This window comes from Blastocystis hominis (genome assembly GCF_000151665.1).
Source record: "Blastocystis hominis, Singapore isolate B (sub-type 7) whole genome shotgun sequence assembly, scaffold_1".
NCBI lineage: Eukaryota > Bigyra > Opalinata > Blastocystidae > Blastocystis > Blastocystis hominis.
In genome coordinates, this window is record NW_013171816.1 from 1,640,676 (window position 1) to 1,667,476 (window position 26,801).

Below are 26,801 nucleotides of genomic sequence, written 5' to 3' on the forward strand. Positions count from 1 at the left end.
TAAGAATAAGAATAAGAATGAGAATGAGAATGAAAACGGAAACGTGGTGGAGAATTGATACCAACAAACAAACAAGGCGACATACCAAGCCATAAACGTACCCTATCGAGCCAATCATGACGCACCAGTCGCGTTTTAAGGCTCCACACGTCCACGAATACGTCCAGTGCGACGAGCAGCAATGAGACCGACCTTCTTTCCGGGGCAAGTGCCACGGCTGCGAGTCGAAGGCTTACCAATGTGCTGGTGGTTACCTCCTCCGTGCGGGTGATCCACAGGGTTCATGCACACACCGCGCACCTTCGGCCACTCATTGCGCTTCACAGCGAACTTGTGGTACGCACGACCCGCCTTCAGCATCGGCTTGTCCATGCGGCCTCCGCCAGCCACGATTCCCACCATGCCACGGCAGCTACGCGTTACAACCAACACAAAGAGAGAAAAGCATACCTCGAAGAAACCGTCTTCTTGATGCCCGAAGGCAGACGGATGAACGTCATGCTGCGGTCATCCGAGTGACCAATCACAGTCACATAGTCGCCAGAGCAACGAGCCAGACTGCCGCGATCGCCCACCTTGTGCTCCACGTTGCACACAACAGTTCCTTCAGGAAGCTCACGCAGAGGAAGCACGTTACCAACGCTGATATCGGCCTTCTTACCGCAGAACACGCTCTGGCCAGTGAACATACCCTCAGCAGCCAGGAACAGCTCCTTGTCCACCTTGAAGTGGTAACTACCCATTAGCGACCATCTGTCAAACGAAAATACGGATTGCGGAAAGTGACGCGAGCAAGAGGAGCGCCACGACCGGAATCGTGAACGATCTCTCGCACCACTCCCTTCAGGAATCCGTTGCGCTCAGAATAGTCCAAGGCACGGAATTGAGGCACTCCCTTGCGCAGGTGAGTGTGAGCCTGGAAGACAGCTCCTTTAGCTCCCTTTCTTTGTCCTACACACGCCGTTAGATGAATTCAGCCACAAATAACAGAAATCAGCAAGTATTCATTAAACACAAAAATGCCTCCACACCCCAGTTTTCCAATGCTTACCTCGAATAACACGACCCATTTCAAAGAATTCGGTATGTCTTTTTCTTAAGCATAGTCACAAACAGTAAAAAATCAGGGGTATTTTGGGCATGAAAACTGAAATCATTGTGTATGAAACAAAAATGAACAGCAAGCCAAAAACTAGAGTTCGCTCCATCCATAAAGGCAGAAAATATTCTGGCCATCGGTTGAGGTTGCATTGATCGTCAGTTCATATTTCCCCTACAAGGTCAACAAAGAGAGCCGATTCTTACGGAAGGAGTGAACCATGGAACATGGAGCTTACTACTAAAATGATCATTTATGGGGCGAGGAACTGAACAATCAGACCCAGTGTAATATAGTTTTCCAATGAGAAGTGGTAGCGAGAAATACTGCTCACCACAATAATCGAAGGTATGATCAAGCAAAAGGCCCTACTCATGATATAGCAAAAACGCTTCATACTGAGTTTCTAGTTGCCACAAACCGAACTTCTCCAGATGTGATATTCTTGTTGAGGATGGCATATCCTGAATCAAACGTGAGGTCCTTACTTCTCTCGAGGTCAGATACTTTATAGTCTGTGAAATGCATCAGGGTGGCTTCGGTGCCGCAATCTTTAACGTGCATTTCAGATTTAAGTCGTAAATTCCCAGCAATCGCCACACCCAATACTAAAACAAACAAGGGAAACATTTTTTAAAAATAATATTGTATCATCAATATCATTCTTTGACGTCATCTTATCTTGTGGTGAGATAGGAGACAGGATCCGTTATGGATACATCCGCATCCGTTAGAACAAATCGTTCCTCAATGTTTTCTACCACTTGCTTTTCATTCTAGGTCGTAATTGCGGAAAACAATTACCTTGCCCTTTGCTCCATTTTGCTGAAGCATACATAAAACAGCGCCTATTTCTTACAACTTCAAAGAGTGCAATACATTTTTCCTTGCGTATGTGAGTTGCAATTCCGAAGAACTTGCTCACTTCATAGCTGGATATAATCTGGTCATATTGCATTAATCCTTGAACATATCTAAGTGTCAAGCGGTATTGTCTGAGATACCGATTGAGAGCATTCATTCTGTCGTCAATTAAAAGAGTTGTCATGACTAAATGGGATTTGGGTAAGGATGGAAGGTCAATGTTTTTGTTAACGGAAATGAACTCGATATACGCATGGATGTCTTTCCATTGTTCCCATGTATGGCTCACAGACCAGCTTGTACGAATATTCATGAGCTCGTCTGTGATGAAAGTGGTCACTGAATTACTACGTTTCCAATAACATGTTGTGATGTAGTTCGTGCCATCTTCTTGCTGAGAAACAGCGCCTACCTTCATAGTCAGCAGCCCTCCCTACAAGAAGGTCGAATGCACATGCCTCACTTCGATTTTCAGTTTGGTGAGAAACCGGTTTTGTACTTCCAGCACTTTGTACTGCCGCTCGTCGTATAGCTCAAACACTCTCTGTCCATCTATGGGCTAGTTCGAAAGGCGCTTCTGTGGATACGCTGTATCGCCGAGCGTACAGGTGAATATCCTTGGATTTTCGAAAGCTCAGCTTGTTGCTCCATTGAAGGACGAGACTACCTGCCCGCTTGGCTTGAAATAGGAAACAATAGCGAGACACACGGACGAGGAGTGGAATTCTGCTTCTTACTCGAAAGTTTTGTCCTACACATTGGAATACGAGCTCGATCCATCTGGATAGAAAATGCAGTCGAACAGTAAGCGACTGTTATACCCTTCCTTCCAGAAACACATGACATGATCGTTTTCTCTGCAGTAGATCCCAATGGATCGCTGGGAACGAGGATAGAGCGTGAAGTGTTTTCGTTTCATGTCACCGAATTTGTCATGCTTGATGTGATGAACCACCCAGTCGTGGTTGGATTGCTTCATTTCATTGAGAACGTCGTCGTCTAGGAGAGGTTCGTAATTGTCTGGCAGCTAGAATGAGTCATCATGAGACAATGAAAACAGAGTTCGCTTCTTCGATCGCTGTGCTGAGCTCCGTAGTCAACATCTCAATCATGGATTTGAATCTGTTGATGACGTGGTGACTTGGAACTACTCGCTTTCTCTGTTGACCGTGTAGCCACACTCTTCGTCATTCATCACCTGCTTGATTTCTCTCCCTACTTTCCGTGCTCTCCGTCGGAGCTTGAAGAGTTTGCGATAGAGAATATGGTCTGATTTGATCATTGATGAGGAATCATTACCGTTGGGCAATCCAACTTGGTTTTCTTCACATTGCGAACAAATTGTTTTGATTTGTGACAGCAAAGCGTTGTACCGCTGTTTCATGTCCTATGTGTTATATTATCCAATTCTATCCAATTCTGTACCACTTCATACTGTTCATAAACCTCAATATCCTGATGTCTCCTAGAACAATTATACTAATCATAGCGCCACCACATACATCCTGGAAAGAAAATGCTCCACATCAGGATAGATTTCCAGAGGACAATTCAGACGAACGACTTTCATAATCTGCAGAGCGCTGCAAGTGGTGCACAGGAATTCCAGATTGTGATAGAAGCCGTCTGCATCGATCTTTTGCTGTCTACATGACAGTCGAATCGTTCAACCACTTGAGATCTTCGTAGAGAGAACAAAAGACACTGAAGGTTTCCTCGTTATGCCCTAATAACTGGAGAATCTCTTCCTCGAATTCTGATTCATCCACTGTTATCGAGGTTGAGTCGCTTCTCGTTCTTGCTACCTCCGGTGAATTCTCTTGTTTCTACAAACACCACACGAATACCATTTTTACGCTCACTTCTGATGATTCTTGCATTAGAAAAATGAAAGGAGCACGTTCATATCCATTTCCTTCACAAAACTTTGTGATATTGTTGTTTCTAATGGTTTTAAACGCTATCTATTGCTGTCCAACTAATATTAGAATTCGATGAGTCAAACTGGAAAGATTGTTTGCAGACTCTATCGGGACATTCTAAGGGTATTTCTATAGCAACAGGGTGAGAGATAGGGAATGAAGTCATATCCATCGATAAAGAGGGATAAACTAATTGTTGCGATCAAGGAGGGTAATAGCTTAATGAAAGAATCACTCCACTAGAATTTCGTGATCATGCCAAAGAAACGGATCCCAAAAAGATAGAAGCATATATCAAAGACGCCGAAGCAGGCCTAAAGCAAATCCATCAGTTCCAAAATAGAAATCATCGAGGTTCGTTTACATACACGTTAGGGGAATGAGAATAGATTGTATCATGATTTTATGCAAGATGCTATGTGTTTGTTAAAGAAAAATTCTTTGTCAAAATTGTCATTGCTATTCCATGCTTTTCGGAGATAATAGGAAGTATTGGTAATTTCTAATTCAGTAATATAGATTCTGCTTCTCAAAAGGTCAGTTTTTTGTTATTGCCGATACTTTATCAAAGGGCCGTTCTTGGATTGCTTTGGGACCAGATAGGTATAATTTACTGAAGAATGTCTGAAATAGGAAAATTTCCGTTCCCTTTTCTATTGTCCTGATATTATGCGTCATTCCAACAATTTATCTGTTTCGATATACTGAGTCAACCGGAATGGCGATATTCATAATGCTTACCTACATAATTTGTACAACGAGCTATTTCTATACTTCCCTTTTGGATCCCGGAATTATTCGCAGAGAAGAGGATAATTCCTTAGAGAACAAGCCGACCTTGGAGCCGCTTGGTTATACTTTCTGTACGATATGTGGCCTTTACCGCCCTCCCCATAGCTACCACTGCTCATTTTGTAATGTGTGTTATCTAGAGTAGGTATTTCAACTCGTTGCTGAATCGTAGACACGACCATCACTGCACCTTTATGGGGTATCCTGCTATGCATCTTACGTAACAAATAGACAATGTGTAGCGAAAAACAACAAAGTTTCTTTTTACATTTTTCTTGCTTCCTTACTGATTTACCTAATTTTATCAGAGGTGTGTGCCATGAGCATGCTTTCAATACGACATTCGGCTTCGGCACGAAATTTCTCGATTCTTGTAGCCTTTATGCGAAATATGTTTAAGAACTCTCGCCATCTGCGAAACTGAACGAAAAGTCGTTTTTGAGATGTTTTTGATTGTTTTATGTATTTGTTTGTTACTTCAGAAATTTTTGGTGCGTCCAATCAGATACGCGCTTTACTTTTAGGATGAAAGGCGAGCAGTTTAACAAAACTTTTCTATAAAGAGAAGGGAATTAAAACGACAATGCAAATTTTCGTCAAGACTCTTACTGGTAAGGCTGCGTCGTGGGTTTTTGTAATTTGCAGGAAAGACTATTACTCTCGACGTCGAGTCCTCCGATACGATCGAGAACGTGAAGGCTAAGATTCAGGACAAGGAGGGAATTCCCCCAGATCAGCAGCGTCTGATTTTCGCTGGAAAGCAGCTTGAGGATGGCCGCACCCTCTCTGACTACAACATTCAGAAGGAGTCGACCCTGCACTTGGTGCTCCGTCTGCGTGGAGGTGGTAAGGTGCACGGTTCTCTGACTCGTGCCGGAAAGGTGAAGAACCAGACTCCCAAGGTCGACAAGCAGGAGAAGGCGAAGTCCCACGTGGGTCGCGCTAAGGTGGGGGAATGGAGGTCGATGTGAGTGGTAGAAGCGAGAGCAGTACAACCGCAGATATGTAAACGTTGTGTTGGCTCCTGGCGCGAAGAGAGTGGGTCCCAACAACTTTGCTGCCCGTCAGGCTCGTGCCGAGGCTGCTGCCAAGAGAGAATAAGATGTGTTACTATTGAGTGCTTGCTGAGGTGTTTGTTTCAAAATGAAAAGGGTGTGTTCGTTATTCTTCGTCGATTCTTCGAAAGACAAACTTTATTATGAGTATTGTGGAAAAGTTGTACGCGCACATTCTGCTTACCTATATAGACTCCTTGTTGCCGTGATTGCCTATTTTAACGAATCAACTAATGAGGTTGACCGTTTTGCTGATAGAATTGTATCTTTGAATGTACTCATCTTTTGTTGACTACTAGTGTAGAAATTGGTCGAAGATTACAACGACCAAATCACTCTTCTTCCTAAGTGTAGCGAATCCATTTCTGTGCTCATGGAAGATGGTACTGTGTGATACTCGAGTACATTCTGTATAGTATATCCTGCCGGAGCGAACCCTGAGTATGAATCACAATATGATAGCGCATCTGTGTGTCTGAATGAGTCTCGTCACAAGTTCAACGAGTTGTCGCAATTCATTCAGGCCTTGGCTTCCGAGTTGGGCGTGGAAGCCTCCGAACCGTCGGACCTTCCCGATATTCTCTCAATCCCCTCCCTGAACATCGAGATCGACATCCGCAACGTCGACGAGCTCCCCTTGCTCCGCGAGGAGAATCGCATGAAGTTCCTCACCTCTCTCCGCAACGTCTATCGCCGTTCGCCGAGTGTTTCCAGCATCCACACAGACCCCTCCCACATCCACATGCATTTGAAAGAAGGCAACGACCTGGACGTCTCCTTCTCTCTCAACGACGAGTCCGCTCATTCCATCCAGTCCGCCACGCTCGATCCCTCCTATCCATGCTTCCAGAAGGCGATCGAATATGCCATTTCTCGCAATGACGTGGCGCTGCTCGTGTATCAAGCGATCTCGGGTCTGTATGCGAGCCAACGTCTTCACGCCGAGATAGAAAGTCTGCAGGAGAAGGCGATCGTGACGAGCGAGGACGATCAGACTATGGAGATTGTCTTCCCAGAGGAAGTTGAAGTGACGTGCTTGATTCCGGCGCTGTATCCGAATGTAGAGATGGAGAAGGGCGTTGAGAGTAGACGTTTGGGCTGATCGAAGTGAAGAAAATTGAAGGAGCGAAGCGCGAAGTCGTGGAGAAGGCGTTGAAGGGGAGGGCGTTTGGAAATCTGAGCGAATTCGTGCAGTTTGTGGAGGAGACGCTGCGTTCGTAGTAGTGAGTTTTGGAAACAGAGGAGAGAAAATCCCACATTTGTTTAAAAACATCCTTCGGAGTCACATTCATTAGAACTTCCATCTGGAGATCGCTGGACCATTTCATCACAAGGCGGTTTGCGCAGTAATCCTGGAACTCCTGAGACATCCCAAACCGAAGAAAACACTCTACTAACCCTTCAAAAGTATTGAAATTCCGAAGAGCGTCGGCCTGTGGAGAGCTGAGCGAATTGAGGTATGCAATATCACGCTCGAATCGCTCCTTGTGGAGAACTCTGGAATCTTTCTCAAAGTAAAGCTCTTCGAAAGGGCTTAGATCCAGACATTCCATTGTGTCAATTTTCAACTGCACCTTAACTTTTAAGTAGTCTTCCAACATCTGCGAAATACGCTTCTCATCCCCTTCTCGATAGTTCTTGCGAAGAACCATTATTCCATCAAAATTCAGAATGGCATGCTCTGCCAAGTGCGGAAATGAGGAGCAAATCATAGATAAGATCATACACTCAAAGTCTTGGACCAACCAACTCTCAAAAACGCCCTCGTGTTTATACCGATTTGTCTGTTTAATAGATTCAACATAATCTGGATAGCATAGCTTTAACTGCTTGATGATGTTATTCATCTCAATCCGTAAACCATGCAAAAAACCAATTTCCTCCTTCTCAATATTATACTTTTCTCTCCAATTTCGATAGGTCGACATATTCATGCAACTAATATACGCAACTTTTGCAACTTCCCGAGTGATATTATACTCTTTCATAGTCGATTCGATAACATTATCCCGGTTATTATGGTATTGAGACAGGTACTTGCATTGAATACCATTCTTGGCACACAATGCCATCAAAATCGTGGAATGGGAACTACTAATATCTAGATACACATAACAATCCCCCAATAAAGCACCACGGAGGATAGAAGGTAAACACCCACAGCTGATGTCATTTACTGGATACACCCTCCCAATCGTCCTTCCGTCAACCTTTGGAGCATTACTGCGCTTCGAGTAGTGAATAGGGACAATAAGGTTTTCTCCGTGAAGATAACCATTTCGATAGAATGTCTGTAGAATTCTCATTAATTTGTAATAACTGGTGGACCATGGAGCAACTGCACCATTGTACATGAACGGATTCAATGATAACAATAGTATCAACTGCCTTAGCCTTCTATAAGGAATAACTTCATAAAAGGTTTTTTCCGTTAGGTCAACCAAATCCATTTCTATAAAGAATGAAAAAGCATGAATAACAAGACTTGAAAAATCAAACAAACCATGTGGACACTGTTGTTGTTACATCATTTCACAATCCAAATGTATAGAAATGACTCGGCCTATCCCCATTGATGCTTCTTTCATCAAACAAACAAATAGTACTATAAACAACAATTCTTTTGTTATTCGGTATAAAAGCAAGAGTACAATAATAATATATAAATATAAATATATTACATATTACAAATAGAGAGAGGGGAGGGAAATGTTAAACTTCTTTTCTTCAGCTGTAAGGCTGTCCTCAGAATAATCCGGTAATGTACTGTTTGAACTCAATGAGATGTTCTCTTCATTTCGGATCTGAAGAGTCTCATCATCATTCTCAAAGTCCAAATCAATATCCGTTTGGTAGTCTTCCCACATATATTCAACCACGATAAGTTCAGTGCTCGATTTGCAGAATTCAGCAACAGTTTGCTTCTCACAGCTGTGAGAGTAAACAAAAGCAAGGTCTGCAGGTGACCGCAGGCAAAGTTCATGGGAACTCTCTGCTAGCCGCTTCCATTTCTTTAAGAGGTGATTGAAAACCGATGTCATCAGCCGACCCTCTCCTGCTACTAACTATTTATCACCCTTTCAGCCCATATTTACTTCAAATACAGCTTTGTATCCATTTTCAGACATATACTCTTGGGTTTTGTAGTCATATGGACGAAATTGCAGCACTTTCTTTATTTGTTTCTTCTGTATATACATGCCGTTATATGAAAAAGAGTCTGGAATCGAAGAGTCATGATGGTTCGTTGCATTTATTCTTTTGGAAGACGCCAAGACAGAAAATGAAGGTTCCGTTCTCTTATGATTTGCCTAAAGAAAAGCGAGTAACAAATATGCAATACCTTTTCCATTACGAACGAATGAATTGGATTTAGTAAAAACGGCGACGAAAACGAATCATTCGTAAAAAAACAATCACTCCATAACGGATCCGCTGTAGAAACACCTTGGGAGAATAACGATGGATCATCAAAAGAAAAAAGAGGGTTAGAATCATATTCCATCATTTTCTGATAACTGTCCGAATAATCCATTCCCAACTATTAATTAAAATTAATATTGAAAAGATTGTAGTTGTTGCCGCCCAATTTGCCTCCAATTTTGATTAAACAAACAGATACACCAAGTATCAGGCTTTTCACTAAGCGTAATATTCAATATGCGGTTCACACAGATTCTACGTTCTCGGGGTCTGGAAAATTTTACAGGATGTAAATGAGGACAAACCTCACGATCTGGCATTTTTCCATGATTACAATCCTTTATGACGTTTGGTGTCAAGCAGTTCATGATAAATGGAACTGCATTTTCCAAAAACACATAATGTTTATACATCACGGATTCCAATTCCAAAAAGGTAGTGAGATTGGATTTTGGAAAATAGAAAAAGTCACCCCATCCACGTCGGAGTTTTGAGGAATTAAAATTGCAAAGATTGTGTAGAGTAGGATTTGATTCTATTTCTGTCACAGCATCCAAAAATGCCCTCGAAAATAAAACCTTATTTCTATTGTGTATGTTATTCCACATCCATTTCTCTTCTATAAACCAAGTATTACTCCTTTCACTCATAGCTTTGTTGTGATCTTCTTTACCCAATAAAGTCGGTTGTAAACAACTATCATCATTTGCTTCGAAGTATCCAGCATATGTATAACCAGCTTCAGGTGGAAACAAATCAATTGCTACTCTCATTGAATGATATGCATAATAGCCTCTCTCGGGGAGTTCATTCGTAAAGACTTTGTTCTCTGTATCCAAAGTTGGTCCGATTAACAACAAATCAAAATCATATGGATATTTATCAGCAAATAATCTATAAATTCCTTGTCTTATAAACGCAGCATACGTGTAATTCCTAAAATGGAAGTTGATTACAAATAGATAGATTTCTCGGGTTTTATAATCACGCATATCTGCATGACTTACACGTTTGTGATTACGAAATCTAGTAAGAAACGAATCCGAAGTTAAATTCCTTGGCGGAATAGTTGGTAACTTTTGAGGAATTTTCACTTCAAAATTATTATCAGGATTAATTGATCGAGATAATTTTGTGGTTGGAGTCACGATCGATGTACTAGGTATTGAAGTATTTGTCAAGCTTTCATTTGACATTTCTATAGTGTTAGAATAACTCTTGTTAGAATCATTATCACTTAAATTGTTCATTTCTTTACGAGTTTTGACTCGTGTTGTAATTCTTGATGATTCTTTTATAATTAGGTTCTTTGGACATTCTTTACCATAGCACAATACAGTAAATGACGAAATATTCCTATTATTAACAACATTATAGTTTCTTACTTCCCATATCCTTGATGTTTTGAGTATATTATATCCAATACATAGATAGCTATTATAATCACATTAATGAGTGCAATCATGACATATAATCGTTTTTGAAAAGTATTGGTTATGATAGAAAACAATACAATATTTTCCACCTTTTGCTATAAATACAATGGGCTGTTTCTGTAACCAAAAATGATCACGCTTCGGCTCCTAACTCAGTAATAGACGAAGAGAACTATAATACAAGCATTACACGAAAACCGCGGGAATCACTCTATGGATAGCCACTGTGATAATCGAAATAATAATACGTAATACTGTTATTGTTTCCGAAAGCTTGCAAAATTGTGGCATGTTAGACATTTGAGAGAATTGTAACAACAAATAACTCTTATATTGCAGTTACCGGCTATTTTTTTATTTTCCTTGAAAAAAGGAATTATTGTTGTGATACTTTGAAAGCAGAATAATTGAGACAATGAAATGAGTCTTCCCTACTTATGTTCTACTTTTTCTAGATTACCTTCCTGAAGGGAATTTATCGAGCTGTTGAGGGAAAACAATCCATAAAGAGTGTAGAGAAGAGCAATTTTCGACATCTGGTTTCCTGGAGTACCAATGGATATTGGATGCCAAGAAAACAAAAAAATAGTTTTAACTACTTTGTCTACACATCACTTAATGCAAGTGATGCTGAATGGAGAGAATAGTTTATGATAGATACATTTATGGTATTTTAGTCATTTGCAATACGTACTGTTGCGAATGCTTCTGAATAAATGGATGCGAATATTCTCAATCATTTTATGTTGTGAATGATTTGTATTATCGTGATTGAGGTATTTCCTCTTAGTAAAGTACCATTATTTTATTATCATTATACACATATTTTCCCAAGCGAAATGGAATCTGGACCTCTAATTAAATCACTAAAAGTAAGCAAAAAGGATTGTTGCTCGATCCTCGCAGTACATATTTTTCATTTAACAATTTTGTTTGTAAAATCAATTGTTATTTCTGTGTGTGAATAAACAGGATACACTTTCTCTAAACATAAATACTGCTTTTTGATCTATGATATTACGATTTTCTATTGGAAGCCGTGAAATAAAGTATATCATTCAACCGGCAACTACCATAGAAAGTATAAAGCAGGAACTATATGTAATCAAAATGTAGTTGGTTAATACTTGTAGAAGGACTTGAGCTTGGATACCCGTGACCTATACTTAATAAAAGACAGCGTCATATTAGTTGATACTAGTACATTAGAATCTCAATGTAAAAATGGGGATTTCATATCTGTATGCAAAGTATTTTCATATAGAATAAAATGGGAAAACATTCAAAGGGAATTGTACTATTACACAAATCTCTCCTATAACAAACTCATTTGCTTTATTTTAACAGAATACTCAGTTCCTATAAGCGATTGGGGGAAATATCGATTGAAAAGACAAGGTCAGTATATTTCTCTGGAAGCCTTCGTCCCTTTTGAAGGTATTTCAGATGAGATTGAAGTAGTAAATATATATCGTAGGTGGTTTGGTTGTACGCAGTCAAGATATAGAGAATACGTATCCTTCAAATACAAAAGGCGATCCTATCGGTACTGAAATATGATATGGATTGAGAAATATAGACAGTGAGTGTGAAAACGGAGAAGAGAATGCAGAATCAGATCAATATGAAGAAAATGCAAATGGATCGTAAAACATGAATGGTTCAATATTAACCAGTAGTGGAAATGTAGGTAGGAATCAATATATTAGAGTTTTCAATGGAAATAATGAGGAATATGTACAAACAGTACCCTTTACACAATCAGTTACAGTGAATCAACTTGTAAAGAATGTGATAGGATGTGAAGATAAAAATGTATTCGTGACAAAGAAAGGAAGCTCTGTAGTCTTTGATGGTGAGATCACGACGTCTACAGATGTGATAAGTATGTCTAAATGATATTTATCCAGTAAATAGTGTACATGCACGCAGATGACCCAACAATCTGCTTGCAAATTTATGACAAGTCTAACACTGTTTCCTCCAGCTCCCCTATCTCTCTAGAGTTCCTTGATAACGTGACTGGAATAGAAATACTCGGTCTGTTTGGATATAGCAGAGAGGGTTCGCAACTTTGTGTAGAAAACGGAAAAGCACTGAGTTTAGATGATTCTCTGAAGTTTCAGGGTGTCAAGGATAAAGACATACTTACAAGTATTACATTGATTGAGCGTAACACGGTAGTTAAAAGAATTCCTAAAATATCGCAGAAATGGGTCATTCTGAATGATATGGATCGGAAAAGCAAAGTGAGGTATGAATTCGATAAATCAAAAATGGTCAGGGATTATCTATCTGATTACTGGATTGTAGTAGTTATGCTGACTTTATACTGAGTAGAACAATTATAGTGTCAAGTTGAGCAGAGAAACTGAGAATACTATAATAATAATTAATACACAAGACATGACGCCAGTCACCATGGATACAACGATGTCGTCGCTATCTTCCATCGATACCATTGAGCTAGAGAGTATGAATGAATAGCATATATGAAAAATAGTAAAGAAGAAAAGTACGGATAGTACTCAAAATACGTCATCTATATCATCTGATACACATAACACTGTTAAAATTCCAACATCATGTGATGGATAGGACATCCAGTGTTTAAGTCATACGGAGAACATTGAGCAGAAAGACACTACTCCTTTTATTGATCAAATGGAAAACAATACAGTATCTACAGTACTCGATAATTCGTTAATTGCTTTAGATGATATAGAAACTGAAAAGGAATCAAAGGAGTATGAGCATGATGGAGTCATTATTTCTATTATGGGTGAAAATAGTTCATTTCATGTAGAAATCGAACCTAGTTGTTTTGAAAAGCATGATTTTGAATTAATGGAACATAGAGGCCAAAGAAGTTATGAAAATGACGAATCGATTTTGGTTTACGAAGTTAATACACATAGATATGTTTCTGAGATTTTCGATTCCTTAAAAGTGAATTATGACCAACCTATTGCCAAGAGTTTTTACTCCCTTCAATCTGCTTTGACTGATGGATGTGATTATGCTCATATGGGAGATATGATTAGTTTCAGTGGATTGCCTCACTTGCAGAAAGAAGAAACAACATTCATTCTTCCACTAATCAATCATGATGAAGCTCTAACTCATAATATCATTCCTGAAGCAATCTATTTCCACTGCATTTCTGGAGTGAAGAATGCTACGATTGGCATTTTGTCTCCTCTTGATAAGAATAAGGTTATCACTGTATTATGCAGATCCAATGTGCTCATTTTCCATTCCACAGAGGAATATGTTCGACTGATAAAGGCAATACGTTCTGATAGTGAGGATTGGGAGTATATCGAATCGAAAGCCTATCGATATGTGGAAACAATGAAAGAAGATCCTCCGTTTATCAGAGAAACAAATCAAACCCAAATTCGAAATCAAATCGTGGAGGATGTGATTCAATACAACATTCCAGTGGTAATTGAGGGAGTGACTTCGTCAGGCAAAACATTCACAGTGGAGCAATACTGTCGACGTTCTCTCGTTCCCTTTGTGAGATACAACTTCAGTCCTTCGTCCACAACTGAGGAATTGCTTGGAGATATGGTGATTACGAACGATGATACAGAAAAGATCAAATTCCAGGACGGAGCTTTCACGGATGCATTCATTCATGGCAAACTGCTATTGATGGATGAAATGTCTCTGGCTCCTCCTTCTGTGGTTCAGAGTGTGTTATCGTATTTGTTTGGCAAGAAGATTCTTCATGAAGGCAAGGATGGAAGTGAAGAGCGCGTAATGCATCGAGATTTCCGCATTATTGCCACTCAGAATCCTGCCGGAAGTTCTTACAAACGAAGCAATCTGTCTTCTGCAATTCGCGATTGTTTCCGATTTATCACTCACGATTCAACGAAACAGAAATACTTCCCAATGATTGACAGAGAGGAAAGATTGGACATCATAACGGCAATATTTGGAGGAAATGTAGAAATTGGAAGAAGAGTGTGTGAGATTCATGATCGAGCTGATAATCGAAAGAATGTGTCTGGAAGAGAGATTGATAAAGGAAAGGATTACACACTTCGAGATTGTAGTCGTACAAAATGGATGATGGAAGCACTGATGGATAGCAAGATAAATGAAAGCAAAGCATTGGATCGAGCTTTACAAATCGCGTATAATGAAGATTTGAGAACTACTCCAGTATTCAAAGCGGATATTACTTTCAGCAAAGCTGCATTAGACAAGGAATGTTGGAAGGATGTGTATGATCGAGTTCGACTAGGATTGGAATCTGGATGTCATGTTCTATTGATTGGAGAATCGGAATATGTATCTCGAAAGTATTGTCGAGCAATAATGGAAATAATGCAGAATGAAGGAACATCCTGTGAAGTAATTCATTGCAGTTCGACTTCTTCAACAGAAAGTGTGATTGGAAGCTATTCGCTCGAGAAAGATGATGATGAAGGCAAACCAGTTCCTCGTTTCTGTCCTTCTCCATTGCTTACAGCGATTGAAATTGGATGTATTTGTGTTCTTCAATCGTTGCATTTGATGAAATCGAATGTGATCGAGCGATTGAATTCTGTGTTGGAATTATCACCTGCAGATGGCCATCATCATGTAGTTCGATTTGATGAATGTCGAGAAAGACCGGAATTCGAAATGAGTCCCGAATTCCGTGTAATCGCAACAACGTCTGAGAAAGGATTGCTGGCATTTTCTCCTGCCTTGAGAAACCGATTTTTGGAAGTATTTGTGAGTCATGAAGATGCAAAGCGATTTGAAAACTCTCCCAAACTGGGCAAAATAACAAGAGATGAAATTGATTTCACGATTCATGATTATTCTCAAACAATCGACTGGTTTCAGCAGAAAGAACTCCATCGAATGGCCTGTTTTGCAAGAGAAGTGTGTGGATACGAATTGGATGAATCTCTGATTGAAATGCTCGCTAGACAACAACCTTTTTTTGAACTGCAATCCCTTCGAAGCCATCGGACTGAAGCTTCAAGATTGTTCTATTGTATTTGCAAAAACAAGGCTGTGACATTGTGTGGACCTAGAGGCAGTGGAAAGTCCTATGCAGTTCGCGAAATCATCAATAAGCTCTATATCAGAAGCTATCAAGTGTTCAGTGTATCTGGAGAAACCGAGTTTTCCACTCTGATGGGAAGTATGGATATGAATGGCGATTTCCGAGCTGGAAGATTGCTCCAAGCTGTAGAAAGTGGAGGATTGGTGATATTCGAAAATGCTGAAAACATGTCAGCAGAATTACTGGAAATACTTGATACTGTTTGTGATCCTTTCACTGATGAGCTCACTTATCCAGCCTCTATCAATCATTCAATTCATCCTTCATTCCGAGCTTTGTTCGTATTCACAACACGTCGAGTGAATTCGTTGCCTTCTCTTCCTGCTTATTTCGATATTTGTGAAATGAGTCCAATCCAGAGTGCTGAAGCGAAAGAGTTGATGAATAGTGAAATCTGCAAACGATTATGTGATCATATTGATAGTGGCGAGATTCCATTGAATGAAGTATTCACTCTGGATAAGATTTGTTTCAATACTTCTCATCCAATTTGGATTGTTGCAGCATTGTTTGCAGATCGAATGGATCGCAAAGAATTACTTCACAGGATAATAGAAAAATGGAAAAAGACAGCTGACACTGAAGTGAAAGAAGAATTGGAAATGGCAAGTGTGGTTTTGTCAACTCCAACAGTAACAGCCATAAAATCCCCAACGAATGAATCTAGTTCATTGCTTCAACGCGGACCTCTTCAAACAACAGTTCCAATTGAATACTCATTATTGAAAGGTGTTGATATGGCTGTGTGGGCAGCATTATTTACTCTTTCTATTTCCAATTTCAAGCAAACTCATCTTCCTGTGTTATTGGTTGGTGATTCAGATATTACTTTTGAAGTCACTCATTTGCTGTTTCCCAATGCTGCTCATATGGAAATGTCTCGTTCAATGGAAATGTCTCACACATTTGGTGAGATTTCTGTTTGTCGTAAAGAAGACATTCAATACATTCTGAGACAAACATCGATCCAAAATGTTGATGGAACTCCAATGGAAACATATCGAGAGTATCTGAAGAGGTTATTGTATGGCATGGTAGATAATGAATCATTGCTCATGATGCGTCCTGGTCCGATTCTCCGTTCGATAATGAGTAACAATTCAATCGTATTGAACAATATCAATCTGTTAAATGATCGATTGCTTCCTCGATTATATTCATTGTTGTTTAGTTTGGATTCGCAAGAGTTTAGTCTATTTGAGGATTATTCCCAAATTCAACCAGAGATTCTTGGTGAATCTGTGAATGCGATTGTAACATGCGAAGATCCAGATTATGGAAGAGTTGCAAAGAAAGACCAATTCATTCAAGTGTTTTGTCAACCCTATTCTGAATTAGAAAGGGCGAAATATGAGTTTGAAAGTCGAGATGACTATCCTTTGCACATTCTACGAAAGTCAGATATGCTGAGAAATGAATTTGTGAATGCTGAGAAAGTGATTCCATTCTATCTTCGATTCCTTCTATCTGATTTGGCATCTCGAGAAAATCTGATTCAAATGGGACTGATGAATAAGGATTTGAAGGAAGTGAGTGAATTCCTTCAATCAAGCAATGAAGATGATGCAATGATAGAGAATTTGAAGCAAACTCTATCATTCCTATTTTCAAATGATGTTATTGGTGATATAGAATCCAGCCTTCAATCCAAGCATCCATTACTTTCTACAAAGACCACAATTCAGTTATTGGCATCCATCGTATTGGCAGATCGAAGTCATCTTCCTCTGATTCTAGAAGGAGATCCTGGAGTAGGCAAAACTGTTTCTGCTGAGAATTATTTCGTAAAGGAGGATCTTGTGTATAAGCGAATCAATTTTTCGAATACCATAACGATTGATAGTTTGTTTGGATGTTATACGATTGTGAATGGAGCATTACAATTCAGAGATGGAAGTATTACAGAACTATTGAAAAGAGGAGATCATTCAGATCAACGAATCGCATTGCTATTAGATGAAGTGAATTTGGCTCCATCAGATGTGCTTGAAGTATTACTCACTCTGATTCGTTGTTATGTGAATCACGATCCATTTCAAGTTCCAGGAGGCGATTTGATCGATATTCCATCGGATATGCTGATCATTTGCTGTATGAATCCAGCATCCATGTCAGCAAATCGCAGCACATTGCCTCGTCAATTCTACAAGTATTGTATTTATCATCGTGATTTGAAATTCACACTGAATGAATTGTTCCTCACAGCATTAAATATCTTAAAAAATGTGTTAAAAATCGAAAATCAATCAAAAAGAAGCCAGATTCTTGAGTTATTTGAACACTCTTACAACTCCTATCAAAAGACATCGATTCCATTCTCACTTCGAGATGTATTGAAAGTGGATCAGATTGTGAATAATGGAAATAACCTATCATTGGAAACTGCTTTATGGTTGGTGTTTGCTTGCCGTTATGAAGAATCGGAGAGAAAAGAAACCGAGAAGTTATTGAAGCTGGAAGATACATTGAAAGTTGATATTATCAAACAAGACGACCAATGTGTTGTTCGTGGTTATTGGGACATTGAAACACAACAAATGTATTCGGGATCTTTCAAAGAGTATTGTTTTACTTCAACAGAGAAAGTGACGATATTCAAGTTGAGTCTTGCTTTACAATCCAAACGAGCTATTTTGGTTTATGGTTCTTCTCCCTCTGGCAAATCGTATTGTATTTCGAATCTGGCATTGATGTGGGATAAACAATGCACTTCGGTGTTTTTGAATCACGAAAGCTCTCCAGATGTGTTCATCGGTCGAAGTACTCTTGGAATTGATGAAAATGGGAATGAATGTATCAAATTCCGAGAAGGTCCGCTGTTGAAAGCAATGGAGAGTGGAAATTGGATTGTAATCGAAGATATTCATTTGGCAAACAATGATGTGATGGAATCGCTGAATTCTCTGTGTGAAGAAAACCCAACACTGAAGGTATTAGCAGGAAATGAAGAAATAACGTATTCAATGCGACCGAAAAAGGGAGAGAGAAGGATTCACGAAGCATTCCGAATCTTCTTTACAATATCGGACAATACATTGAAGCACTTTACTGGACCATTCTTGAGTCGTTGTGTGATCGTGTATTGTGATCCAATATCGACTCAAGCAAATGTTCAAGAAATCTGTCAAATCAATGGATCAATACACGATCCTTGTAATTTTGGAATTAAAGAATCGAAAACATTCCGACGATGTATTCGAGTGATAAACAGTAAAGAAAAAGATGTATTCTTGTATGAATTTGGATATACACCAAAGAAGTATGCTCTTGTATCAGAAATTAAAGTTCCCCATTCGATAGATTATGAACTATCAGAATTCTTGGATAGTGTTATCAATGTGTCAGAAAATGGAAAAATGACTCGAATGATTGCCATAATGGAGAAGATTTGTTCCAGTACAAAGAGTGGATTCGTAATAGCAGATACGATAGATTTACTGAGAAGCTGCTTGAAGTATTTCGAGAATCATTTTATCTATTATGTAATGGATTGTGCAATCAAAGTACTCGAAATGGAAAACCTTCAGAATTGTATGATGAAAAGGCAAGAAGGCGAGAATGCAGGTGTCCTTCGTCGTTGGTATTTGATACCAAATATTGATCCAATAAAGGATGCACATTTTTTGACTCAACCATGTAACAAAAACAATTTCATGTATATTTTTACAATCCCTTCAACAAATTCATATATTACTTTAGAATTGATATTTATTTGTGATGTAAAACAGAAACTTAAGGAATTCATGAAGGAAACTGAACTCTATGAATTTGCAGTTGAGGTATTTGCAATGTTGGATACAAGTGATCGAAGTTATTTGATAGATAGAGTTATGAAGAATATGATTGAAATCAAGAAGAAATTCATCTTTATTATTGAATGCAAGAAAAGCGTATTAAATAAGGCGAGATTTGGTAAATGGAAGACTTTTAAGCAAACTGTAACAAAAATACAAAACCTAATAGAAACCTTCCCAACTCAAATAAGGAATTCAGCAGCAGCTAACTCTATACTTAATATAGTTAACAATACAAATGCGGATATTATTAAGCGCGTTATGGCTGAAACCAATATTGAAACTAATGATGATGAGGAAAGTATGCAAAATAGATATGCCATTGCAGAGTGTTGCTGTGGAACTTTGAAGAAATTTAAGAAACAAATAAAAGAAGCATTTAGAGATGGGATGATCGATTATGAGACATTCAGATCAATGAATTTTACTGATGATGTACAATATGAATTAACGAGTTATAAGTCCTTGGTAAACTGTTACATTATGAAGGCTTCTCATTTTATTTATAAATTGAAATCATTCAGAAACTATCCATTCATTTTGAGCGAATATTCTGACGAATTATTAAAAGTAAAATTGAAAGTATCCGATATTTACAGGAATTTTTCACATTGGAACGTTCTTTTTGATTACCTATTGACTATGCTAAATGTGTTGTTGAAAAAAGAAATGGAACGATTACAATGGGATCGTCTTCTTATAGATTATAGCGATTATCCTTTTGTGACTCCAACGAATGTTACTCAAGAAGAATTTGAAACAGCTATTGAAATGCTGTTCGACAAGGATTGGTATGAGTCCTATTGGAATGAGGTGAAAAATAAAGTAGCAAATCGGTCGGAGGCACTCGATCAATTGAAAAATCATTTGATTGATAAATTGTTTACGTCTACAGAAATTCAAGATATTGAATTAATATCTCCAAGAATAATATATGCAATAGATAATGCCAAGGAAGTTGATCGCTTTACATATAGACAAATATCTCAAGTTGATGTTTGGTGGAAATGCGATCTTCCTCCTGTTGTGCTGCCAGGAACGATTATTCCTAGTGATATCTTGCAAATGGAGCGATCACTTCGCTATTCAGAGAATTCTGCTAATTCTATTTTGGAATTGGTGTGGGCTGCTGATTGCCCAATGAGTTTGGAGGAAAAACTGGAAATACTCTGTCCTCGCAAGCGAACTCTTCAAGGAAATGTAGTATTTGATATGATAAAGGTACCAAGTCTAAGCGGAGTGATGCGGCAAGTAATACAAAATGTGAAGAATATTGATGATCTTGTATCACAAGTGATAATGAGAGCTCAAGCAAATTGCGAAGCAGAGAAAAATACTATGCAAATAGAATGTCGAGATATAGAAAGAAAATTGGAGGAGAAAGAGAAGCAATTCTATTCATATAGCAGTAAGTTGGAAAAAGAAAAAAGACGGTTGATTGCGAAGTATGTAATTATAGCAAAAAAGAGAACTGAGCAAAAGGGATATACTGAAGATTTTCAAAAGCGCAACGAGAATACCATAAGAATGTTTAGCTTTATGCATGCTGTGAATAATCTTAGTTCTAATGAAATAAGGAATTGTTTAAATAACGAGCCTTCGCAACAGCATAGTATAAAAAACCCAACTAGCAAGAAGTATAACCCATTTGACTTCCAAATGGTTTTCATTCCACTGAATCACATATTAGTAAAATACCGTGTTGTTGCTACTATTTCATTATTTGCTCCAAAAGGATTACAGAGTTACTTGAAGTCTGATACATTTCAATTGAGCGGTGATACTTTAAGGCAATATTGTGTGTCAGTTAGTGATGGCTATTTACTGGTACTACCATTAGCACCATTCAAATGGACTGTGAAGATTCGAATAAATACAAAGAATACTGCGAATACTGGTGGTCTTTCTCTTGTGTACTGTGCAAAAAAAGTCAATCAACTTAAGGAGTATATCGGAACTAAGAAATCTCTTTTGGGAAAAAATCAATACGTATATGACTGGGATATGTATTTTGTTCTGAACTGCTTACAAGTTATGATTCGTTTGATTAAAAGGTTTTCATTAAAGTATAAAATACCTGTAACTGAAAAAACTCTTTATCGCTATAATAGGTTACATCATTTAAAACAAGTTGATAAATATATGCCTGAGTCTATTTTTTTCTATGATAATATTCCAAATAATTGTGAAATCTTCTTACCACTCCAGAATCATTACTATTACTATGCCATCAAATGTACTGAGATTACTTCCTCCAAGGATATTTTGCCTATTGACAAATTATGTGTAAACAATATCAAATCATCCTGGACTGTGAATGACTTTATACAATATGGAGATAAATTGGAACCGATTGTGAGTATTGATGCAATTGCTGATTGTGATGTTTTTCGGTTTAATCAACAGTACGATTCTTTGAAGATATTAGAACAACAAAAGAATAAACTAAAACAGGAATTAGACGACAAACAGATAATGTTGAATAAAAAAACCTTGGAATATGAATCGATACCACATTACTTCTTTCCACACGAAGTTGAAAATGAACAGAAGGATGTAATCGGCACAACACTCAATGATGTGATTGTGGTATATTACGATGGAGTAAAAGCGTTATTTGGTCTTCCCAAGAACAATACTTACATACTCCCAGATAGTTATGAAGGAATCGATGGCTATCAGATTGCATTGCCTTATTTTACTACAAGTGAAGAAGTTGACTTGGAAATACAAGGACATCATTGCAGTATTAGTAAATCTTCGACTCAATTTGTTATTTTGATGAATGATAACGAGGTTGGAGAAAAGAAACTGGAATTAACTGCAACGGCTTATCTGAAGGGTACACGAGAAGTGCTTGCTACTGTACAGTTTTATTTGAGCTATATGAGGAAACAAATGATCAATTACATGATGACATCAGTTCCTTGCACATATTGCAATTATTCTCGATACAATTATAGCAAAATATATGCAACATCGTTTCCTATTGATATTGATGTCTTTTGTAACGGTGAACATAAACAATTTCATTGTGACAAGGGAAAAGAAACCAGAATAGTTGAATATCCTGAAATAACACTCTTTTCTTTTGTATTACCTATGAAAAACTGTGCAAGTAGTAAGCGATTCACTTGGAATGAAAAAGGATTATCTATACTAAGTAACGAGCACAGCAACAACCCAATCGAGTTCATAACGAAAACTACTGTAAATTATGAGAAATCAATAGTCAGTCTTCAATCGAGGCAACTCACTCAATTTTTGTCCACTTTTGCCAATTTATCTTTAGTAATAGTATCAGCGCCTGAACACAAGCGTAAAGAAATTCTGCATTACTTATACGGATGTATGAATGACGTGATTCTACCCTCCATAAAAAAGGCTGCGCAATCTGTACTGAACATGATTTCCCATCGAGGATCTTTGCTGGCATGGAATGCTGTAATAAATCTAGTAAAAGCTGAAGCAAATGAAGATGAGAATGAAGCGGACAATGCAACAGGTGAAACTGAAAAAGTATACACAATGGATCAGACAGAACCTATTGATACCCATGAATCTAAAGAAGAGGTCCAGATGGTGAATCTATCTGAAGAAATCAAAAATGAAGTACAAAGTCGGGTAGTTACAATATTGAAAAAGAATTCAGTAGATATGAAGGAAGGTGAAACAGATGAAACAGAAGATGATACACCAACCCATCTTACAAATGAAAGCCAAGAGGAATTCAAGTCAGTCAATTACAAGTCTTTTCTAAGAATTATGAACGATATGAAAATGGATGAGATATTTGAAAGTGTATACAAACGTATAGCTACAGAGAAATATGTAAAGCCTCTAAACACATCAAGCACACTCACCATAGTAGAATTCAAAGAGAAAGGAAATGGAATGACTCATCCAATTGTGCAGTCAATTGTAAGTGCAGCAGTCAATATTATTCAGAAGTTAAGCCACATGAACTGTATGAACAAAAAGCCACATACCAAAATCAATATTATTATCGACACAAATTGCAGTTTGAGAAAAAGTAAACTTCGAATGAGAACCATCGTTTCGTGCATTTTCATTACAGTGATGAGAGAGCTCGGAATATCATTCAATTTGTATGTGCTTTGTGGTCGATATAAGGGTGTTCGTATTATGCTCAACAATCGATCTCTTCTTGATATCATTCTGCTATTATTTGATTTGGAGGAGGTGGTAAAAATGCCATCAACTCCTCTCGACTTGTTAACAATCAAGGGTCAATTCCATGAGAAAGATCCAGTATTGATAGTTGGCGACGGATTTAGTGAGCAACTGATGTCATCAAATGAAGAAGTGAAAACAGTGTTTCGGGTTTATTTGAAATTATTCTTGCTATGTATAAAAGGTACAGAGGATGAAGCATTGAGTATTTCCAATCAGATATTATTAGAGAAATCATTGTTGGCCAATTTCCATAATAATTTTATATTGATAGAGAAAGTCAGTGATGTCTCAAGTTTATCAATAGAAACCCTAGCAAGTCTGTTTTATGACAAGCAAGAGTTGGCAATGAATACTACTTTGAATGTTTCTACTTCAGAAGATGGGGAATGTGACATTCATGAAGACCTGAATATGGAATTCAAAGTAGACAAATCACTTACAATAATCGATAAAATAACCAAGGCGAAGCCAGTTAAAATGTTGGAAGTTACGGATAATGAGTTATTGAATTACTCAAATTCTACTTCTACTCGCAGTGTGATATTGAAAACATTGAATGCACAGATTCAAGAGGAGAATCTATTTGAAGCAATGAATACCTCTCTGTTCATACCCAATAAATCTACGGCACACGTCGCATCTACCTCCGGATCATCGATTCTTATAGCACAGTATATCAAGTATATAGTCAATAAGAAAGGAGATGGCAAGTTTTTCAAGAAGCTTGGTAGTGGTAAGATTCGTAGTTACAATGCAAGTGTTGTGATTGATTGCTCTTCGGTTGCATTTAGTGAAACAAACCGAGCGCATTCCTTGATCACAGTCTTTTCAATCCTTCGAAATCTGAGTAATATGCAACTACCTTGTATTGATTTGTGGGTGGCTTCTTCTCAAATCATCCGGATAGCAACAGGCATTCCATCCCTGGATTTGTGGGAAAACAATATTGTGAGTGTACTGTATCACAGTTTGTTATCTCCTTGCCAAAATACTTGCTTGCCCGATTGCATTCGCTATGCTTGTAGTACTTGCAATGCCCGTTCTTTCCAATCCGTAATGATGGTACTAACCAATGGTGTGCTATGCAATGATTCACGACTGGAAATCAACTCAATTGTGAATGAATGTGAAATGACCTATCTGGGAATTGGTCTTGGGTTGTATCTGTGTGGATTCAACAACTTGCTCCCAACAATGATCTGGAATTCTAATCCTACTCGACTCTCCGAAACACTGCTAAATCTGAGCGAAGAATCAATGGCTAGTGATTCGAGTGCAATCCCCGAACAACCTATCGATGCAATGATGCTGAACGAAAATATCGAAAGGTCAAATATCGAAACTATCCGTAAGATTTGTGACATTCCCAGTATTTATGAAACTACCTTGAGTCAAATTCGCTTCGTTGATGAAACAGATGGACAAGATGCAATTAGCAAAATAGATGATATCAACGACAGCAAATATGATCTTGGAGTCGATGGAGCATTCGGCCATTATTCGATATTGTTTATTATTCTCTATTTGTGTCGTGGAGAGAAAACAAAAACTGGAAAAGTGATTGATGAATATATCACAGAGGAAGTGTTGAAAAAGGGAAAAGAAGTAAATGGGAAAAGATTTTCTCCTGTTTATAAACTGGGAGACTATCAGGTTAATGGAAAACCGATTGGAAAAGGATTCAAACTACAATTCGCATATGATTACAAATCGGCTATACGAGAACTTGAGAGTGGGAAATACCGAGTGACATTCATTACGTGCTCTCCTGGAGATGGTAAGATGGCAAAAGCATGCGATGCAGATGTTTTTGATTATGCTGATGCTTTTGTGAGTTGTGTGCATGACTTTTTCTTGAAGGGAGGGGGCGTCTTCTGGTTCCTTGAAAACTATCCATACACATATGAAGCCGATTTGTACTTTAAGAAATTTTATGGATTCAAAGCAGTAGATAGTAACCACGAATATATCGAAGGAGGGGAAATAATGATTCGAGTCAAAGATGAAAAACCGCGGGCAAGCCATTTCATATCAATAGGAGGAAAGGCGACAGACTTTTCAAAGTTATCTCGTTTAGATTACGGAATTCTACGCATATTTGAAGGAAGGACGTTGTGTGCAATGAATGAAAAGAAACTAGAAGAGATCGGATTTTGCACGTTTGCAATGGAAAGCGAGGGGAATGCCGCGATAATGGTGAGAGAAAGGAAAGAGGAAGAAAAAGAAGGAGGGAGAATGATCATCGATACAGCTGCATCCAAACTCTTTTTGGAATTTACAGAAGAAGGTACGGCTCGATGGATTAGCAATGCTGCAGTATGGCTATGTAATTCAGAGCAATTTGAAGAAGAAAGAAGAATTGACCCTTCTTTAACATCTGGTATCAAGATAGAAAAAGGAGTTCACAATGAAAAGAAGCCCATGATAAAACGAAATTTGAAAACAATGAAGCAAATGCTATTTTGTCTGAGTATTGTCATGGACACAACAGGATCAATGCGCTTCTATATAAATGCAACAAGAGACAATATAGAAGGAATATTGAATTCCTTAAAGCAAGTGGAGAGTAGTCTTCATCTGGAAAAAGGAGGAATTGTCGGTCAAGTTGTTCAATACAAAGATTATGCAGACAAAATGACTGGTGAAACCGATGAATATATTACAAATAACTTTTCTCGACTCAAAAAGAAGCTAGCCACATTTGAAGCAAAGGGTGGCCATTCAGGACAATGCTGCGACTTTAAATTGTGTGAGGATATACAAGGAGGGCTAATTCGAGCATTAGAACAAATCACAAAAGAAGAATATAGAGATTATAACCACCTGATCTTGATAGTGGGAGATAATCCTAATCATGGAGAAACTGATTATTGTGAATTGACGCAGACTTTGAGTGGAGAGTATATTGATGATTTGTGGTTTGAAATTTATGAGAAAATCAGGCTTATTCACAAGATCAGAGTTATGTTCATGCCTGTTAATAGTGATGCTATTTTAGCCACTATGCAAAGAATGCAAATTTTCCTGGGTCAACAAATAGTCAGTAGTACTATGGTTACCACTGAAACTAATTTTGCAGACATTGTGACGAGCACTACCCTTACAGAGTATATGGGGTTTCTTGGGATTTCTTAGGCCTTGTAAT

General features: G+C 38.2%; 6 protein-coding genes; 4 read left to right on the forward strand and 2 right to left on the reverse strand.

The window, feature by feature from the left end:
- Positions 1-74: 74 nt before the first annotated feature.
- Positions 75-1,086, reverse strand: GSBLH_T00001172001 (Ribosomal protein L2). XM_013039524.1 has 4 exons: positions 1,052-1,086; positions 771-951; positions 451-735; positions 75-412 (listed from the first exon to the last, which is right to left on the reverse strand). Exons 1-4 carry the CDS (start codon positions 1,068-1,070, stop codon positions 136-138), a joined length of 762 nt encoding a protein of 253 aa, XP_012894978.1. The 5' UTR covers positions 1,071-1,086; the 3' UTR covers positions 75-135.
- Positions 1,087-4,344: 3,258 nt separating this feature from the next.
- On the forward strand, positions 4,345-5,101 carry GSBLH_T00001174001 (uncharacterized protein; the record flags this gene model as incomplete). XM_013039525.1 has 4 exons in its annotated part: positions 4,345-4,488; positions 4,519-4,818; positions 4,850-4,876; positions 4,909-5,101. Exons 2-4 carry the CDS (start codon positions 4,619-4,621, stop codon positions 5,099-5,101), a joined length of 420 nt encoding a protein of 139 aa, XP_012894979.1. The 5' UTR covers positions 4,345-4,488; positions 4,519-4,618.
- A 136-nt stretch (positions 5,102-5,237) lies between these two features.
- Positions 5,238-5,803, forward strand: GSBLH_T00001175001 (uncharacterized protein). XM_013039526.1 has 3 exons: positions 5,238-5,288; positions 5,323-5,624; positions 5,656-5,803. The coding sequence occupies exons 1-3, from the start codon at positions 5,261-5,263 to the stop codon at positions 5,776-5,778; spliced, it is 453 nt and encodes a 150-aa protein (XP_012894980.1). The 5' UTR covers positions 5,238-5,260; the 3' UTR covers positions 5,779-5,803.
- A 17-nt stretch (positions 5,804-5,820) lies between these two features.
- GSBLH_T00001176001 (uncharacterized protein) lies at positions 5,821-6,984 on the forward strand (the record flags this gene model as incomplete). XM_013039527.1 has 4 exons in its annotated part: positions 5,821-6,006; positions 6,037-6,115; positions 6,149-6,792; positions 6,822-6,984. The coding sequence occupies 4 exons, from the start codon at positions 5,821-5,823 to the stop codon at positions 6,951-6,953; spliced, it is 1,041 nt and encodes a 346-aa protein (XP_012894981.1). The 3' UTR covers positions 6,954-6,984.
- A 1,372-nt stretch (positions 6,985-8,356) lies between these two features.
- GSBLH_T00001177001 (uncharacterized protein) lies at positions 8,357-9,080 on the reverse strand. XM_013039528.1 has 2 exons: positions 8,828-9,080; positions 8,357-8,797 (listed from the first exon to the last, which is right to left on the reverse strand). Exons 1-2 carry the CDS (start codon positions 8,930-8,932, stop codon positions 8,417-8,419), a joined length of 486 nt encoding a protein of 161 aa, XP_012894982.1. The 5' UTR covers positions 8,933-9,080; the 3' UTR covers positions 8,357-8,416.
- Positions 9,081-13,945: 4,865 nt separating this feature from the next.
- GSBLH_T00001178001 (uncharacterized protein) lies at positions 13,946-26,791 on the forward strand (the record flags this gene model as incomplete). The annotated part of the gene is made up of 1 exon (XM_013039529.1): positions 13,946-26,791. One exon carries the CDS (start codon positions 13,946-13,948, stop codon positions 26,789-26,791), a length of 12,846 nt encoding a protein of 4,281 aa, XP_012894983.1.
- Positions 26,792-26,801: the final 10 nt, after the last annotated feature.

Bases quoted from the DNA above. Each gene is read 5' to 3' on its own strand.
- GSBLH_T00001175001 (XM_013039526.1), top strand. From the start codon at position 5,261: ATGCAAATTTTCGTCAAGACTCTTACTG. The intron at 5,289-5,322 runs GTAAGGCTGCGT...TGTAATTTGCAG, and splicing joins TTTCGTCAAGACTCTTACTG to GAAAGACTATTACTCTCGAC. The intron at 5,625-5,655 runs GTGGGGGAATGG...TGTGAGTGGTAG, and splicing joins CCCACGTGGGTCGCGCTAAG to AAGCGAGAGCAGTACAACCG.
- GSBLH_T00001177001 (XM_013039528.1), bottom strand. From the start codon at position 8,932: ATGTATATACAGAAGAAACAAATAAAGAAAGTGCTGCAATTTCGTCCA. The intron at 8,798-8,827 runs GTAAATATGGGC...GGTGATAAATAG, and splicing joins GATACAAAGCTGTATTTGAA to TTAGTAGCAGGAGAGGGTCG.
- GSBLH_T00001172001 (XM_013039524.1), bottom strand. The intron at 736-770 runs GTATTTTCGTTT...GCTAATGGGTAG, and splicing joins CGCGTCACTTTCCGCAATCC to TTACCACTTCAAGGTGGACA. The intron at 413-450 runs GTATGCTTTTCT...TGTAACGCGTAG, and splicing joins AAGAAGACGGTTTCTTCGAG to CTGCCGTGGCATGGTGGGAA.